An 18,856-nucleotide genomic window follows, 5' to 3' on the forward strand; every position below is an offset into this window, starting at 1 on the left:
CCGTTTCGGGTATATTATGTATCGAAGTATTTATCATTTCAATCGAAATAACATTTCAATATAGTGTATGTAATTGCCACGATCACTATAAAATTCACCCACAAAGTTAAAGACGATGAACAAACGCAATTTTGTTCAAAAGCGAACTAAATTTGAAATTGACTTTGAGGAATACCCCTAGTAACAGGGGAAAAATTACTAGCAAAAAACTTGTTTTCCTTCTCAACGTTTTGAGATTTCGAGAACCTAGATTTTACCATTGGTTTTAAAACAACTGTGGGGGCAATAAAAAAAAGTGAGGCACCAAAAGATGTTTTCCGCTACTTTTTCAACTAGGGGCGTCGTTAGATCTATGAAACCTCGACAGTCCATTTTAACAATCTGAATAACTTCTTTGAAATAGAAGTACATACAGTGAGTACATTATTTTACATATAATAGATGAATCAGTCTGCGTATGTGTACATGTACTATGTCTCTGTTTCTTTATTTCAATATGTTCATCATTGTGTTCGTCAGTAAGTCCGTTTATCTGTCTGTCTCGTTGATATGTATGTGTTTCGCTTTTCAAGAGAGTACGAGAATGTCAAAGCGTTCGTAGGGCATAGTTTAATAAGGTGAAATACATGATTGCATTTATCGATCTATATATATATATATATATATGTGTGTGTGTGTGTGTGTGTGTGTAACGACTGACAAAGAGAAACAAAAGTCTTGCTCTACTCGTCGCTAGATGGGGCTTTACTCATCTGTGGCCTACAAAAATGATAAAATCAGAACTCTTTTCCCTTTTATACTTTAAATTTATATCTCTGCTATACAGGTATATAAATATTGGTGATATCAAAGGAAGTCCCTGATAATGATATAGTATATTCTGGATGTTAGATAAGCTAAAGTGGGTCGGAACGGAACGGTTGTAGTTTCGTTGAAGTCGCATTTCGTATCAGTTTGGCTCAGATTCGTGCTTGTAATGCCTTTGATATTTACGAAAATTATGCTTTTATTCGCACGGACCCATACCATTTACTGTGTGACTTTATTAATGGAATATTCAAGACTAAATTTGTGGCAAAGAAACACATACATATCAACAAGAGAGAGAGAGAGAGAGAGAGAGAGAGAGAGAGAGAGAGAGAGAGAGAGAGAGAGAGAGAGAGAGAGAGAGAGAGAGAGAGAGAGAGAGAGAGAGAGAGAGAGAGAGAGAGAGAGAGAGAGAGAGAGAGAGAGAGAGAGGAGGGAGGGAGAGATATAAATTTAAAGTATAAAAGGGAAAAGAGTTCTGATAAGCTAATTTTGTATCAGTAAATTGGCAGGAGCTATATTTATTGGAATGAAATCTAATATAAGTAAACATCTCATGAAATACAAATTTAAAAATTTTGTATTTTATCACACATGATCTAAACGCACCGACTTTTCGACTTTGATTGCGTTTTAACTATTTTTTAACTATATTTAACTATTGCTGTGTAAATTCTACACTGAAGAGTAAAAATTGTGTGGCAGATAACTGGCACAATATATACCAGACAAAACTGGGGGAAAAAACCTTATTATTATTATCTCTCTGGAAAGATTTAAGGCTTATCACATAGACTGATCCAGTGTATACAATAAAATATTTATAGCCTGAACCGGCAGCAAGATTTCGTTCGATGGTATCCCTTAGTTACTATCTTGTACCTTTCATCCCCCGCTTCCATTAAAGTTTCATACCAAATGCACTTTACAGGATAAAACTGATCATCATGTATTTCTGTCTGTGTTGAAAGTATTATTGCTACACATCGAGTACGCCCACTCAGATGCCAGTCGGAGGGATTCAAAAGACATAGCTATCTCAAGTGCGTTGGCCAAGGTCTTGTAAAAGCACTGTAATCCTTGAAGAAGTTGTACAGTAAATGAAGAAGTTGTACAGTAAATGAAGAAGCTGTTCGAAAAAATGCTATATTCCTAGCCTCCTTCAAGAAGCGTTTTAGTTCTTGAAGAAGTGTTACCCTCCTTTTTAAGAAACGCTTTTTATAATTAGTTGTTGAAAAAGAAGTACCACTCCTTCTTTCAATCAGAGTAACGAGCAGATAGTAATTTCATGAAACCTGAAATAACACAATCCTCCATTATACATGTTGTCAATCATGGGGGGGGGGGCGCTAGCAGTAAAATGCAACTGCCTTCAGATGAGTCAGATTCCTATATTTTTGCCTTTGAAAATTCCCAAATACATGTAGTGATCCACTAATTTCATGTATTGATCCGCTGAAATATTCAGAGATAATTAGTTTGGTGTTGCGGTTTCCGTACTGATCTAATGGAAATAGCCTATCAAGAAATGACAGAAGTAATCAATGCAAATATGAATACCCATTAAAAAGTACAAATGAAAACTGGATGGTCTCTCACTCTCAGCAAAAATCAGCGCCTTCTATGACGATTACGATTTCAACCGGTTTCTGGTTAATATCGACCAATGGTTAACATGTGCAATGTCTAATCATTGGTATTTCAACAATTTTCAGTAAATAAATTATTGTTGTCTGATCGAAAAAGGATACTCCTGGTACATCTAGTACAGTTTTAAAACGGTGACAGATTCAAAACCAAACTTACGGTCAAAATTTAAATTTGCCATTACTCTATTTATATATGATAATGACTACTTATTAACAGATACAATGTCTATTTTTATACGCAATTGACCAATACTCAGTGATTAGATCTTCAGCTATTTGATGAAAAAAAAATGTCCCCGTTGCCTGGCAGCTAGTGCAGGTATTTTCCACTGAACCGATTCCCATCAGTAATTGTATACCTCTGTTTACATATTTGTAGATTTTGACACGAGTTATATGTTTGGAGATCTGTCAGGTAACTGTTGTCTGTTAGAGCATTCCCTTCCTCTGCCCTTCCTTCGTTTCATCCATCTAACAACGCACTGCTCAGGAAGCACTACCAGAGAACCAAAGATCAAGACACATGCAGCAAGATAGCATGATGAGTTGTAGCTTCCAGTGGTGTCATAAACAAATCCTGAATAAATAAATTGAGACATTTCAGCGTGACTTAGGAGCAAGACCAATAGTTCAATGTAGGAATAAAACCAAAATTCTAGTGTCGGGGTGGTCTAGATCTGTTGTGTACCTCTAAACACAAATATTCCTTTTTAAAATGTCATCAAATCAAGGAATCGAAGAATTTTAGCTTTTTAGTAAATACATAGCACTATGCACCCACTGTTGGAAAGCAAAATTCTCAGCTCTAGCTATCATACATGATGCACCCTTAATTGCAAAACTAACAGTATGAAATATAATTATGACATTTTAAGCTTGCATAATTACTATATTGCCCAATTATCAAAAAAATCATTAATTGTGCAAATAAACCATTAAGATTTATTATAAGCTACATCAAGAAGCTATAAAGGACACATGTACTTATTGCATGTACTAAATCATCTTGCATTCTTAAGATATAGCCCAATTACCTAAAATCTTGAATTATGCAATTTACTCATCAAAACTATCACACACAAAAGTGTTCATACGACATCCGTGCTTTAATTGTTATGGTTGGTGTATGTACACATTATATTGGATTTTAAGTATGCATTATTAAATTAAAGCCTAATTATGAAAACCCGTCAATTATCCAAATGACTTATTAAGAGCCACTGGATGTTTATCAAAATATAATCAGTTCTTGTCATTACCAAATGTTAGATGGGTAGCAATTTCATTAGAATCGATGGAGCACTTTTTGAGATATCGTGTCCATAGACGGACACACAGACAGAGATAAACAGGCAGACGTATAACATAACATTCCCTTATATGGCGGTAAAAATACACTAAAGTGTCGATAAAAGACCTATTTTTCCGAACTACCGACTGGCTTGTATTCATAACACTATATACTACTATATACTAATGCAAATCAAGTTAGGGGGGAGTCCATGACCCAACTAAAATGAGGTTGAACTATTTAACTCACTCTTTAATACTTGCTGGTAGTAAACATACATACATACATACATACATACATACATACATACATACATACATACATACACACACACACACACACACACACATACACACACATACATACATACATACATACATACATACATACATACATACATACATACACACACACACACACACACTGGATTGCCTTAACAAAACTCGTCAAATGATGATATATATGTGATGTCATCGTTCATCGATTACTGACTCTACTAGTAAGCCGTCCTATTGAGTGGTACATCATTTGTAAGAGTCACCTCCAATTCTACTACCTGCGAAAGTACTAAATGCCCAGCACATTTACTTACATCTCTACCTAATTTGTCTTCTCTATATTGTATCATATCTTCAGGATAACTTCCATTCATGTCCTTTGAACATTCTACTACGGAAATTAGTCTACTTGAACACTAGTACATTTCAATTCTCTCACCTGTACAAAAGGCACCTAAAAGATTTCCAAGTCCAATAAAGGGTATTAAACCAAGGCCAATACCACTGTTCAACTTGTTTAGACCAACGTGCTCCCGGATAACAACCGCTGTTAATGGATTGTATGTACCACTAGTCAGACCAACAACAACACAAAAACCTGCCATCTGTTCAAAGTTCGTTGTTATTGGCATAAGCAGTGTGGCAACACCACATATTAATATCGAAATACCAAAGAATTTCCCATAACTGATACACTGTAGATCTGCTATCCAACCGTGAGTCAATCGGGCTACAAGACTTGATATTCCCACAATGGATATCAGAATAGCACCTCGGATATCTGGTATATTCAACTGAGCGGATATGCCTAGTATGGCATTGACTAACAGAGCTGTGATTCCAAATGCATGGGAAAAACTAGCTATGCAAGTCATTGTGAAGGGGGGATTTCTCCAAAACAGGGACACATCGGAGTTCCTTAAATATTCACACAATCGTGAGTTACCCTTAAGATCTTCATGCTGATTGTTGTTGCAAACAGTCATTGTTACATCTAAGCTCCTGCTTGATTCAGTCATTTGAAGTGAAGAGTTGCCAGTTTGGATTTCTTGGAAGTGATCATACACAGTATTACATGTATCACAATTCTTACCAGTTTGTAATTCACAGACAGTGTTGTCTCCTTTACATACAGAAACATTACTTTTTTCTTCTACGTCCGTGTTGTCATTGTCAAGGCAACATATACCTGCAGTTGCTGGTGAATCTCTGCCAATGCTCATTCCTATTGAATCATGACTCACAATTTCTCCAAGAGCTAAGCTTGGTACAGAAACATTTGAAGCATCTGTCAAAGTATCCACTAAAACACTATCAGGCGGTCCACTGGGCGAAACGACACTATCATTGTGACTATACTGGTTCTTGCTTTCTTCATTTTGTGACTCCATAGATGTTGAAAGTGATGGTAACGATGATGATGGTGGTTGTTGTTTTTGTTTTTGTGGTGGTGGTGGTAGTGGTGGTGGTAGTGGCGGCAGTGGTGGTGGTGGTTTGAGTACAGCTCCACAAACAGCTAAATTGAGCTGAAATGCTGATAATATTAAACAGGCTCCCCTCCATCCGTAAACATCGATCAATATTTGATAAAGCGGCGGTAAACACAAGGTACCAACCCCAACACCAGCATAAACAAATCCATATGCAACAGCAGGTCGATTGTGGATGTAAAGCCCTATGATTGATATAATGGCTGTTATTGCAATACCATTGGCAAAACCTGTGAAAAAATGCGATATGACAATAAGTACTATCATGCCTAATATGTTGTAACCCAGACATTTGGTGTTATTATCTCAAGATGCAAGGAATATCTATTGCCTAAGGAAATACAGAATTTAAAATTACAATCAACAGCTGTGTTAAATTTAAGTGGATATCCAGGCATCGATTGGGTTTGCATTTGAGATCCATCTGTGTTTAGCTGAGCTGTTGGTGTTACTTTCAAATTCTGAACAGATTATGTGTTTGAATGGCATAAGTCTTGGTTTTGTGTAGAAAGATTCTTTAGATAATAACGCCAAGACAAGTTTTTTGGCCATTAATTTTGCAAGTCCCCGCTTAAATCTTTTCATCATTTAGATAAGATAACACTTTCTTGCACTTCCAAATACAAGATTTAGTCAATTTGACTGCTGTTGATACATTAAGTACCATTTAACTTGCCTACTAGAAATCCACTGGTGAAACAAAGGGATGTGATGCTTGTAGCAAATGAACTGGTAAACCAACCGAGTGTGGACAGGATACCAGCTACCATCAACGTTAGACGATATCCCATCCTATTCACCATGACCTTACTGACAGGACCTGGTACAAACAAAATCAAAGAAAACAGTCATGTATGCTAGTAAATGAAGAACGTTCAAGGAAAATCTATATTCTACCTTTAGTTTTCCTACATATCTGATTAAAAGAGCCAGTCTATCACTGGATTTGTTACCCAGCTGCGCACTCGTGAAGTGAGTCACAGATCCAGATCTAAAGTTATGAGAAGAGGGGGTATATTTCTGCGTAAAGCTTTGAACTGATGATTAACAAAAACAGATCTCTTCAGTAGCTACATAAAGTGTGTTGCATTGTTGTTACACACACACACACACACACACACACACACACACACACACATGTATACTGTATTATACTATACTATGCTATGCTATACTATACTACACTATACTATACTATACTATATTATACTATGATATGCTATGCTATACTATACTATACTATACTATACTATACTATACTATACTATACTATACTATACTATACTATACTATACTACTGTATACTATACTATACTATACTATACTATACTATACTATACTATACTATACTATACTATACTATACTATACTATACTATACTATACTATACTATACTATACTATACTATACTATACTATACTATACTATACTATACTATACTATACTATACTATACTATGTAATAGCAACAATTGCATGGACAAAATAGTTGCATAAAGTAAACATGATATGAAATAAATTCCAGAAACACTGGACTCTGGCAATACAGGTATGGAATCGAACAGTTGGTTGGCAAACATATTTCTCTTGTCCTGAAGAATAAATGGAATTTCCTTCAGTGTTCATCAATTATCTTACACTCAAAATAAATAATTCAAACCACTAGTCTGAGTATTCTGTACAAACCTGCGAACATAGTCACTGAAAGTGCAAGTGCAGCAATGACTGCAGTTTCCGATGAAGAGCTCCCAAGGTAACGCTGGAATTCGCGGATGAATACTCCAAGAGAAAATGCAGAGCCGACCGTCAGCATAAACCCAACATGGCCTGCAACAAGAATACTCCATTTCCGATTCAGACAAACCATCATTTTCTTCGCTTTAATCTGCAAACGACGCATTACCAGATTTAAACAGAATGCGTTCCGTACGGGCAAAGCCTTTAGACTATTGTACCTACCCAACATTAATTGTTGGACTGCAAAATTCAGAGTTTAAATCTATTGTTACGTTTAGGGGATTGCTTTATTTTGTTTTGTTTTGTTTTGTTTTGTTTTGTTTGTCACACGGTTCCTCGGTGCCGTGCTATGGCTAATCGTGCGTTGCTATCTTATCTTCGTTATTTAGCTTGAATTGACCTTCGTAACTTACATGTTTACGTTTTTAGCCTGATCGTAGAAGAGGCGATCAGGCTAAAAACGTAAACATGTACTACGAAGGTCAATTCAAGCTAAATAACGAAGATAAGATAGCAACGTACGCACAATTAGCCGACATCTACATCGGATTTTAATCAGATTGGGTACAGCCAATGCCACATGGAATACCAGAAATGTCAGCTATGGACCTAACATATCATTACAAAAACACACAATTGAATATAGATGGACACCTTACATCAAAACTCTCCGATTAGTCAACATCATAGGTAAGGATGAAAGGAAATACCATGGATTTGTTGTGGTTAGGATGTACTCATGTATCAGTTATCTTAATCTATGAGATAAACATCACTACTAATGAACAAACTATCACCGTCAGTCGCTATGCCAATGGAAAACATTTCTTGTAATTACCACTCTAGTAATACGACGGTTGGCCAACCTTACCACTCATCCACACCATCGTCGATACTTACCAAAAAGTAGACGAACTCCGTCATGGGTCGAATCGTCAACCCGATCTGTTGTAATTATTTGGTCATCAGTCATTGTCAGTAGCAAATAATGCATGTATATTGATGTCTGATTGGTCTGTCTGTATTTCGTCTTCCACGTGACCTTCCGGCGATAGGTCATCCGATGTGTAATCGATCTGAATTGTGTGAAATATTATAACAGGTTGCACATTTTCTCCTGAGGTACAATCTGAGTCTTTTTATACATTTCAGTCATATGTCCGACGTGAAAGGCCATCAACATGTGATATTTTAGCACCCGGTCTATGTATTATTTCTTTAAGATAGTTGTATTCTCGTAAAGTCATATATAATATAGTTGTGATTAGGGAGCGTTCAGTTATTATGGCCGGGGGTGGCAAAATTCTTTTGTGCCTCTATCAAAATTAGTGAACCCCCTGCCCACTCCAAAAAAATTGATAACTTTGTCAAATTTTTGTTTACTGCTATATAATATATATTATAATAATAATTACAGTTATGTTGAAATGACCAGCATTTGGCCTGTCACATTCTGTATATGTATTTAATACTATCATACCACCAATAGTGCCAGAATGTTAGTTCATGTACGTAAGGGTCATGAAAATGGTTAATTACACAGGCTATGGTACCCATCGCTGCTGGTTAATGGAAAAGCAAAGAGAAGTGAAAGTGCTTTGCTCAAGGACATGACATTGCACACATACCGTCATACGTCCAGGTGTTAACCTCCCTACTTGTGAGGGTACTTTGGCCATTACACAGTAAAGATATTTTACAGTAGTTATGTATTTAATATCTATGCAATGCGAGTTCCAATCCAGAAATGTTTGCTTAATTTATTTGTTACTCATTGTGTTCCGGGATTAATACATACTTCACAATTGACAATAAAAACAAAGATAGTTGTTATCAAAATGACTTTCTTTTTCTTCCATTAGATAAGGTGTGCGCATGCAATCTTAGTATGGATGAGCCGTCAGCAGTACAGCTGTCAAACTGTACAAAGTGAACTAAAGCCAGGTCTTCATCTGACATCTCTTACACAGTCTGGTACGGTTGAGATGGAAGGATGGAAGTTTATTTAATGGGGCCAATTTGTCCACAGATAATTGTTGATTTATTGTAAATCGTGAGAACTGACCATGGCAAGTTATGGGCATGAATGCTGGTTGGGTACTAATTGGTATATAACTGATAAATGCTGTACTAGCTTTTGTAGCAATCATATGTATTCACAAAGTGAAGGAATATACTTCAATGTTCCACCAATATATATTCTTGTGGACAAAGTACCTCGTTATTCACGTGTACCTGTCAACATTTCTGAATCATAATTAAAAAAGAATGTACATTATGACCATTGCTGATGGCAGTGTTATGTTATGCACGGTAAAACAATAGGCTGATGTCTTACAAAGAATTATATAAACTAAAGTATATTGCTAACAATAAAAATCTTATCATTTTTTGTATGAATTTATGTAACAGAGAGATTCACCAACATTTTTTTAAAGATTTAAACACCAAAACATAGTAATAAGACACATGGCTTAAGGGTGTCTTAAGTACTTTTTTGAGGTGAGGGTGGATCCTTTCCAAGTACGAGGGGGGCGTCAGCCTTTTAAAAAGAGCTGATGGGGGGGGGGGGGGTGTCATGTTTTTGCAGCAAAGTAAGAATTTCCAGCTCACCCTAACTGTATTAACTGATCACTCCCCTAGAAACATTCCCATCAAATTTCAGCCTCATCCACCAAGTAGTTTTTGAGATGTGTTTTTGACCAATATTCACATTTTTTACAGAATTTACACATCACTGATGAGGTCATCTCCCCACCAAAGTTTCTAAATGACAGAGTTTTAAAACCCAATTGCATACCACTAATGAAATCACCATGTCATGAACAATTCTTCATCTACACAGCCTTAAGAACAACCCCCACCCCAATTTCAGACCAGTCTGACATGTGCTTTTTGAGTTTAAGGTTTTTACCAAAAATCACATTGTTTACGAAAAAAAACTGCCAATGGTGTTGTAGCACAACTGTATTTGGCTGTTGCTATGGACATGGTCTTGATGCTAGGGATATTTGCATACATGTTTGGAATCTTTATTAACTTACCAATGCTTCCCACTTTTCATCTTTGCAATATAAACCATCATTTAGCTCTTGCTATGTGCGTTGTCCTGTTGTTAGGCATATTTGGATACATTTTTTGAATCTTTAGTCACTTACCTACCCATCCCTGTTGTTATTTTGGTAATATGCATCATTTAACTGTTGCTAAGGGTGTGGTCATGGTTGCTAGGGCCAATTGTTTCGATACGTTTTCAACAATAACTGCAGAATAATACCTCCAGAAACATCCCCACCAAGTTTCAACCTATTCACCATGCAGTTTCAAGATATCAGTTTTTGACAAACATTGAGATATTTTTAGACCTAATTTGCATATCGCTGATGGGATCATCACGTTATGAATACAGCTTCATCTACACATCCCCAGATACATCCCCATTAAATTTCAGCCCAATCTGCTCAATAATTTTTTAATTATATATTTTCGACAAAAAAGACACATTTTTAGACCTAATTTGCATATCACTGATGGGATGGTCTGGGGTGCGTTCGATTATGCAACCCAGGGTGCCTCGAGGCACCTAAAAATGCCCCAATTTGCATTCGATTACTACATGACGTCACACTCAGGGTGCCCCAGGGGTGTCTTCAATTATGCAACCTAGGGTGCCTCGAGGCACCTAAAGTTGCCCCAAGTTGCATTTGATTACTACATGATGTCACACTTGGGGTGCCCCAAGTCGACTCTCCTCACGGAGCAGGGGCAGCTTGGAGATTGACATGACCTGACTTGACCCAATTTCTGAACTAGACACCCAAGGTAATATACCCACCAAATACCATGGTAATCGGTCCAGTGGTTTTTGACTTTTAAGTTGTTTACACACATATATCCACACAGACAGACAAAGACTTTGCCATGCCTATAGCACTTCTGAACCTTATCAGTTCAGTTGTGCGAATAACACAATAGTGGTGTGCATCATTTTCATTTGAACATTTACAATATCCCATTTACAGACACTACACTAAAGATCTGGTGATTTTTGACTTATAGTCGTTTTACACACACACACACACACACACACACACAGACACAGACACACACAGACACAGACACACACACACATACATACACACACATACATACATACACACACACACACACCAATAACTATAGGTCAAAGTGTACTCTGTAACTGATGCAAATTTTATTTATTTAGAAAAAACAAACATTGACTGTTGAATCAAATTGTTAGCAGAATTAAGTAAACATTGTTTTTAATATAAAAATTATGACATCTACAATAAACATTATTGTATGTCTTAAGAATTACAAGAACATATTGACTCCAATAAAAATTTGTCCAATTGGCAAGAAAATGGGAATGCTAAAATACAAAGTACACACAGTTCATTATCAGGAAATAACTTTTAATTGTTTTACTGTATTGGTGTGGATTGGGTAACAGACAGAACTACAACTACTTGTTAAGTGCTACTCTGACTGAGATGCTACTTTTTTGTTTTTGTTTTTGATACAACAAGTTGACAGTAGAGATGGTAATAGCATGTAAAATTCAGCATGATTCATACTCTATGGTAATCTGGCAAGCTTTCCATTCCCACCCTTACCACCATACACATACCCCAATCACTGGTACAGACATCCTTACCACCATGCATACACCCCTATCACTGGTACAGACACCCTTACCACCATGCATACACTCCTATCACTGGTGCAGACACCCTTACCACCATGCATACACCCCTATCAATGGTGCATACACCCCTATCACTGGTACAGACACCCTTATCACCATGCATACACCCCTATCACTGGTGCAGACACCCTTACCACCCCCACCCCCATGTATACACCCCTACCACTGGTACAGACACCCTTACCACCATGCAAACATATTACACGAACTATCACTTGTAAACTTTGATCTTGATAGCAACTTATTAATGATGAAACTTTATATGTCTGACTTAATCAAAATGATAAAGTAGACACTGGGTGTGGGGGTGGATGAGGGTTAAAATAAAAATTGGAAAAAAAGAGGTTGCATACCTTGTAATCATGTGACCATAGTTATGAATCTGAAATGTTAGGTGTCAGACTGAAAATATGACTACTATTCAGTGTTGATTTATAGACCAATACTCACTTAAAGGGTCTCCTGATAATGAACAATGTATGTCAACAAACGGTAACACTAACATTATAACTATGACACACCTCCACTGAAATAGTACTCAGCTGAGCTGATCTTTACAAAATTGAAGTTTCAACAAAATTGGAATTGTTGGGGAAAAAAGTTGTCCCAGCTTAGCCCTAACTCTTAATACATTAATACTTTTAACAACATATTAAGAATGAAGTGAAATAGAACAAAAAAGAAAAAGAAAAATGCATAGTTTGAATGCATTTACAAGTTCTTGAATTGGGTGAATTTAACTCCCCAATGTAAATCTACATGCATCATAAAATGATGTATATGAAGAGTTTGCAATAAACTATCAACATGCAGAAAAATGAAATGAACAAATGACATGTTACAGCAGTATTTAACACTTCAATGTAACCCCACAAAACATGAGTGCAAGTGTGGCGTACTAAAGATATTTGCACTCGTGCTTATGATGTTGTCTATGGCTGTACTTTTGTGAGTGAAATGAGTGAAAGTACAGCAGGAAAGACAGCAAGTATGAGTACAGACATCCCTAGCAGAGTACCCACACTGGCACTCACATATCATGTGGTTCTCTTATTAGATATGTTTATCACAAATACCAAATTTCATACAAAGATAACTGTTGTTACTTTTAAAGTTTGTGTAAATGTACTGCAGTGCAAACACCAATACTGAGTGTGTACATCGATGTAAGTAAGCACTGGTACATATGTACAGAGTGGCTAAATCATACAGGAAGTATTATAGTTTACATCTGACATCATAGTACAGGACTGAGATGGATTAACAATGAAACCATTCTCCTGCTGGTCACTGCTACACAATGTAAGTACTTTGTAAATCAATGTTTGTTTGCTATTATTTTATTTTTACTCCTTGTTTAGTATAAGATTCATACACAAAATATCACCTGACAGAACAGTGACTTGTCTTCCAGGTTGAATTTCAAAGTGAGAATATTGTGCTAGAGTTCAAACTGACAGTGACAAATGATAAACTTCACCGAATTGTACCATAACAATCAGTAATACACACATCATAGTTTGGAACCACTATACCAACTACAGGACATTTCATTTGCTTTCAATCTACTATAGAAAGTTGGGGTTCCAAGCTTTTGCCATTATTGGTGGTTTAAGTGAACAAAGCGATGTAATTACAGGTATATACTATGAATTTGAATGATATCAATGGTTCTCTTAGCCTGAAAGAAGATCCATTGTTGTTTTCACTTATGTATATGCACATGGGTAGCGAATGGTTGGTTACATTAATAGCGGACCAACGAATAGTAAACTCCTGACTATAGTTGTTTTTAATACTTTGTTTAGTTTAGTTTACATTGCACACTGTGTGGTTACATCTCAGGGCACTGATATCAACTTTAATATTCAACACAACGTATCTATGGAACTCTCCACAGAAAAGTTGAACTGCAATTTCTTATTTATAGAAGATCCGCTCATTAATGATCAAAGGGAAGATCTTGTCACTCATGTGATGTTTCTCACTATGATTTATTTACATGCACTGAAAATAAGGTTGCAACCACAGTTGCTTGTGGGCTAATATTCTATTCAAAGATGGTTGTAATACAAGAATATTCACACTAGTAGATATTTATGAATATTCAAAAAATTAACGTAACATGTTTTTGTACATATATTCGTAAATACTTAATAACACAAATTCTTTTTGGTATTACGACCATTATTGAATGGAATATAAGCCCACAAGCAACTGTGGTTGCAATTATGCAAATGTCCAGCGTAAATTATTGAAGTATTTGTTACAGGAAAAGGTATATTTACAAAATCACAGACATCAACAATAACCTAAAGTAACCCTGATTGTCAGCCATAGTAAGTTTCACAGGTAGATATTGCTAATCCTCATTGATGACTCAATTTCAGTGTTACATTTGACTGTAAATATATTTTTTACAATCACTTGCATGTTTACTTATAGCAGTAACATTCAAAACTTTGATACACCAATTCCCCAGTCTTGATATCTTCATTGTCATCTTGTCTCTATAAATACACTGTACATATTGGTTTGGATACTGACAACATATTTTGACAAGTACATTGAATAATATAAGTACAGTTATATCATGCAAAGTTTAACATCCACAATAATCAGAGAATGCATCAAATTGTTTGAAAGACTTTCTCATGTTTACAGATCAAAGTTTAAAATTGCACTGAACTGAAAAAAAGCTGGAAGTATGTCATTTGATTTATCTCTGAACTAGATTCCTCAAATTCATACAAAACAGTTTCCCTGTTTCATATTTTCATAAACATTAGTAGTAACTAAACAATTAGTTATTTACATGTAACATATTATTCAACTGAAACTTCACAAATCTCATAATATTTCACCAGTAACAATGTATTAATATGCACAAAAATTGAAGGTTTCCTTAACATAAGTGATTTTTACTACACACATTGTTCTGTGGAAGTATCTTATTTTCACTAATTCAATCATTTCAGTACATACAAATAAAAATTCCCCAGTAACAGTTTTCATCCATATTTTTGTATGTCACACATTGAAATCAAATAGTTGACTTCGGGTTCAAACCAAAACATGTAATCATTTGAAAGTTTAACATTAGATATTATTCCCAGATATTTTTCTTCATTCAGCCAAGGAAAATATGAATGACCTAAAGGCCTTTGTCACTACGAGTTGCTACACGAGTAGTGACAACCCTTAGTCATGAGTATTTTCCGGCTAAATGAAGAAAAATATTGGAGTATAACACAGCTATACCAACGCCAGTAATATCAAAGAAAAATTTGGGAAAGTAATAGCAATTTTGAACGTTTTGACTCATATTTCGAACACAGCAGAACTAATGACATAGACACACGTTGTTGTGACATAGACACGCGTTGTCATGATGTAGAATGACCAGAGTATATATTCCATATTTATGGCTTTATGCATGGTATAATCTCCAGTACTCACAGCTACATATCTATGCTATTAAAGTGCAGCATGTATAAAGTTTAGCATTAAATGTATGGTTGCAAGGGACAGTTGAAATGAATTGGTCACTACTCTTTGGCACTGTAGTATTATTTCTATTAATGAAATCTGTACACAGGACACAGAGTTGTTCATCTATACACTAAAATCTAGTCATATCTGACTGCAGACTCTAGTTCGTTGCCCTTGATATAGTACTGTGTTATGTTTATTTTTAATAAGTAAACAAACGTAAACTATCACAATGTCGATTATTTGCAAAAATTATACATTTATATATATTTATATATACATTTAGGTGAAAAAATCTAAACAATTTGAGTAAAATCTTATGAAAAATGAAATGTTACATAAAAACTGCTAACCACATGCAGTAATTTAAATGTAATTAAAATGCTTCTAATACTGAAAAGACGAGGTGGCTTAGAGTTGTTTTCTGTAGATATAAGACTAGTTTACCAACAAACATCTCAAGTACATTAAAATTTGATCACAAATCCATCAGTTGATCAGAAATCATTTTAAATACTGCCCTCTACAGACAGGGGTCATGCTGTCAATCAAAATGTCAAGGGTCATTGTAGTCATGCAAAATATCCATGTTATACCGAGGGTAATTGGATTTCTACATAAACTGTACTGATGTACAATTGCTAAATATAATGAGATCCTCGTGCTCTGCATAGCGAGCATTTCATACATGCAATGGATAGGACTATTATGTCACAGCAAGATTGTGTTGCAACAGTTCATTAGTTATCCTTTAGTAGGATATGAAATGGCAAACTAACACATTTTAATGATTATACAATAAGGTTATAGTGTTGACAGAGAGGTGTAATGCCATACATTGTAAACTGATTGTGACAAGTCATGCATGTATCCATTACCTAAATGATGAATCAGTAGAATGATATTAATTGAGTCATTTTTTTCTCATCATATCGGTTACAATTTGTGGTGACAAATTTCTTATGACTCATAATCTACATATTGTTCCAAGTCAACTGTGTTTGTAACAACCTTGTCATGCTATACCACTATAGTGAAAGGGTTTTTTTTTTTTAATAATACCAATTCTTGTCAGAAGAATCCTATATTGCAAACAATTGTGAATTTTTATTTGATGGTACAAGTTCTCTTTTGTCAATCATAAGGGTGTGTTTGTTTGTTTGAGTCTTTCTTACTGTAAAGTACATAAATGTCACATGGCAAAGCCTTGAAGTGAAATGACCGAAAACAGCCATATATGTAGTGTATACATGGTTGTCATGGTATTCTACAGTGTGAGATGTGGCTCATCTTTACTTTAGCGTCAGCATGGTAAAGGAATCTCCTAATTCACAGTGCAGCATTGGTATTGATATTTTCAGAAAAAAAAATTTCAGTTCTTTTCTTGCTTCACATATTACAGCACTTGTAAGTACTAGTACCTCAAAGTTGCTGACAAAACTGTACAAAATATGTGAACTGTCAACAATATGGCAATATATGAAACTGGTTAGAGAAATATACAAATGAAATACAAATTTATCTTTACTGGTATCTAAACTTATATCAAAACACTATGCTTAATGTTTGTCCAAGGCAAAGCCAAGAACATTAAAATTATTCAGCCTACATAACGTCATGAATTTGGTTTGGAAAGTTCACTGTGTGCAAGATACGTTGCAATATTTGTCAGGACTGTTATCCTCTCTCAGCTGCATTATTATACTAAACATGGGTGACACTGTTCTAGGTCAAAGGTCACAACCAACAGTATATGTTTTTAGAAACTCTCAATTGATAGGTTTATTTTCAGTATTTGTTCCTGTTAGAGTTGTAGAAATAGTCAGTGTCAATCAGTAGAAGACAGTGCTTTTAGAAATCACAAATCATGGGCAATATCAAACACACATATACAGATGGAGAGATTGTGTGCATGACTGGTAAGTCTTAGCCCACTATCAAAGCAAGACATACACTTATTCATGGGTATACACGTATTATTAATAGCCACAGTGAATGATATGGCTGAGGTTCACTTGACTTTCAGTAATGGTACTTGTAAGACAGACCTTGGTATAAAGTGCACCCTCTATTAGTGAAAAAAAAAGCTGATAGAACCATTCAAGTTTACTCATTTTAGGTTTCACAAAAATGCATTGTCACTTCCAGTGTATCGAGTTCTGTTCTACATTCTCACCGAGAAAACATTATTGATCACACATGGAGTTGGACTCATTTGAACTATTCACAACATTAGTCAGCATCACTGTTAGCGGGCCATATTCACTGAAATGTTCATTAAAACATTACTCAGTAACATTGTTAGAGGGCACACTTCATTGGAAAGGGCCATAATAACATTATTCAGCCACAATGTTCGAGAGTGTAATTTACTGGCAAAAGTCTGCTACACTGAGTTGACATTTTTTTAGTTCCTTAAAAACTTCACAATCACTTACTTAGTAAAAACACAAATAATGGTTTCAGTAAGCTACTAGTAACATGATAACAATTGTTAGAAGATTATAACAAACTGTAAAGTGTAAAACATGAAACAACAAGTGAAGGTAAATGTCTTCTAAAAACCCTGTTTGGAAATTGTCAGGTAAAAACTCTAGTAACTTTTTTAAAATGAATTTCAACAAAAAATCCAGGAATATTTACAAACAAATACATATGTACAATATATGTTTCCTATGGTGTACATTTCCAGGAAACAAAAAAAAATATATAAAGCAAAATCTACTTGCATAAAAGTTGAAATTTTTTTTTTACTTAAAGTACACAGGCATTTCTAAGTATTTGCTGTCCACCATACATAGGTGGACATGCTACATCCGGTAATAAAACAAGCCTCCTCATATCAGAGACTTGCCTAACACACCTAATGTCTACGATGCAACAATGGTTAACATTAGATGGAACATGGACGGAACAAATGTTCTGTCTTTGCGAGGGGTAGAGGCTCTTCTTCAATAAACTGCTACTACTTGGTCAAAACAAACTCACTACATAGAAAAAAATACATTAATATCCTCATAGTACCTGAGTTCTAGTCTTGTGCTATACATTCATAGGATTGGCTATTTTTGAATTTTCAAGAGTATTGGTGATTGTTCAGCAAGAAATCATACTGCACCCCGAAAACCCTCCCTAACCTCCATCCCAACCCAACCCCCACCCAAACCGCCACCTGTAAGTACCTTTCATCTGATGAGGGACGAACGAATACAAAAAGATATTGATATATCAATTTTTCTGAAAACTTAAAGGCAAGATTGTTGTGGTTGGAATATGCAATATATCATACAATATACACTTTGTCAGAAGAGTATTTGGTGATATCACTTTACTCTCTCATTTGAATTCAATTTTTCTAAGAAGTAAACAAACAAACAAACAAAC

At 35.4% G+C, this 18,856-nt stretch overlaps 1 protein-coding gene across 1 annotated transcript; it reads right to left on the reverse strand.

The window, feature by feature from the left end:
* Positions 1–4,441: 4,441 nt before the first annotated feature.
* On the reverse strand, positions 4,442–5,416 carry LOC144434384 (monocarboxylate transporter 12-like). The gene has a single exon (XM_078122833.1). The coding sequence runs from the start codon at positions 5,414–5,416 to the stop codon at positions 4,442–4,444; it is 975 nt and encodes a 324-aa protein (XP_077978959.1).
* Positions 5,417–18,856: the final 13,440 nt, after the last annotated feature.

The sequence above is a fragment of the Glandiceps talaboti genome, chromosome 4, assembly GCF_964340395.1.
Source record: "Glandiceps talaboti chromosome 4, keGlaTala1.1, whole genome shotgun sequence".
Lineage (NCBI taxonomy): Eukaryota > Metazoa > Hemichordata > Enteropneusta > Spengelidae > Glandiceps > Glandiceps talaboti.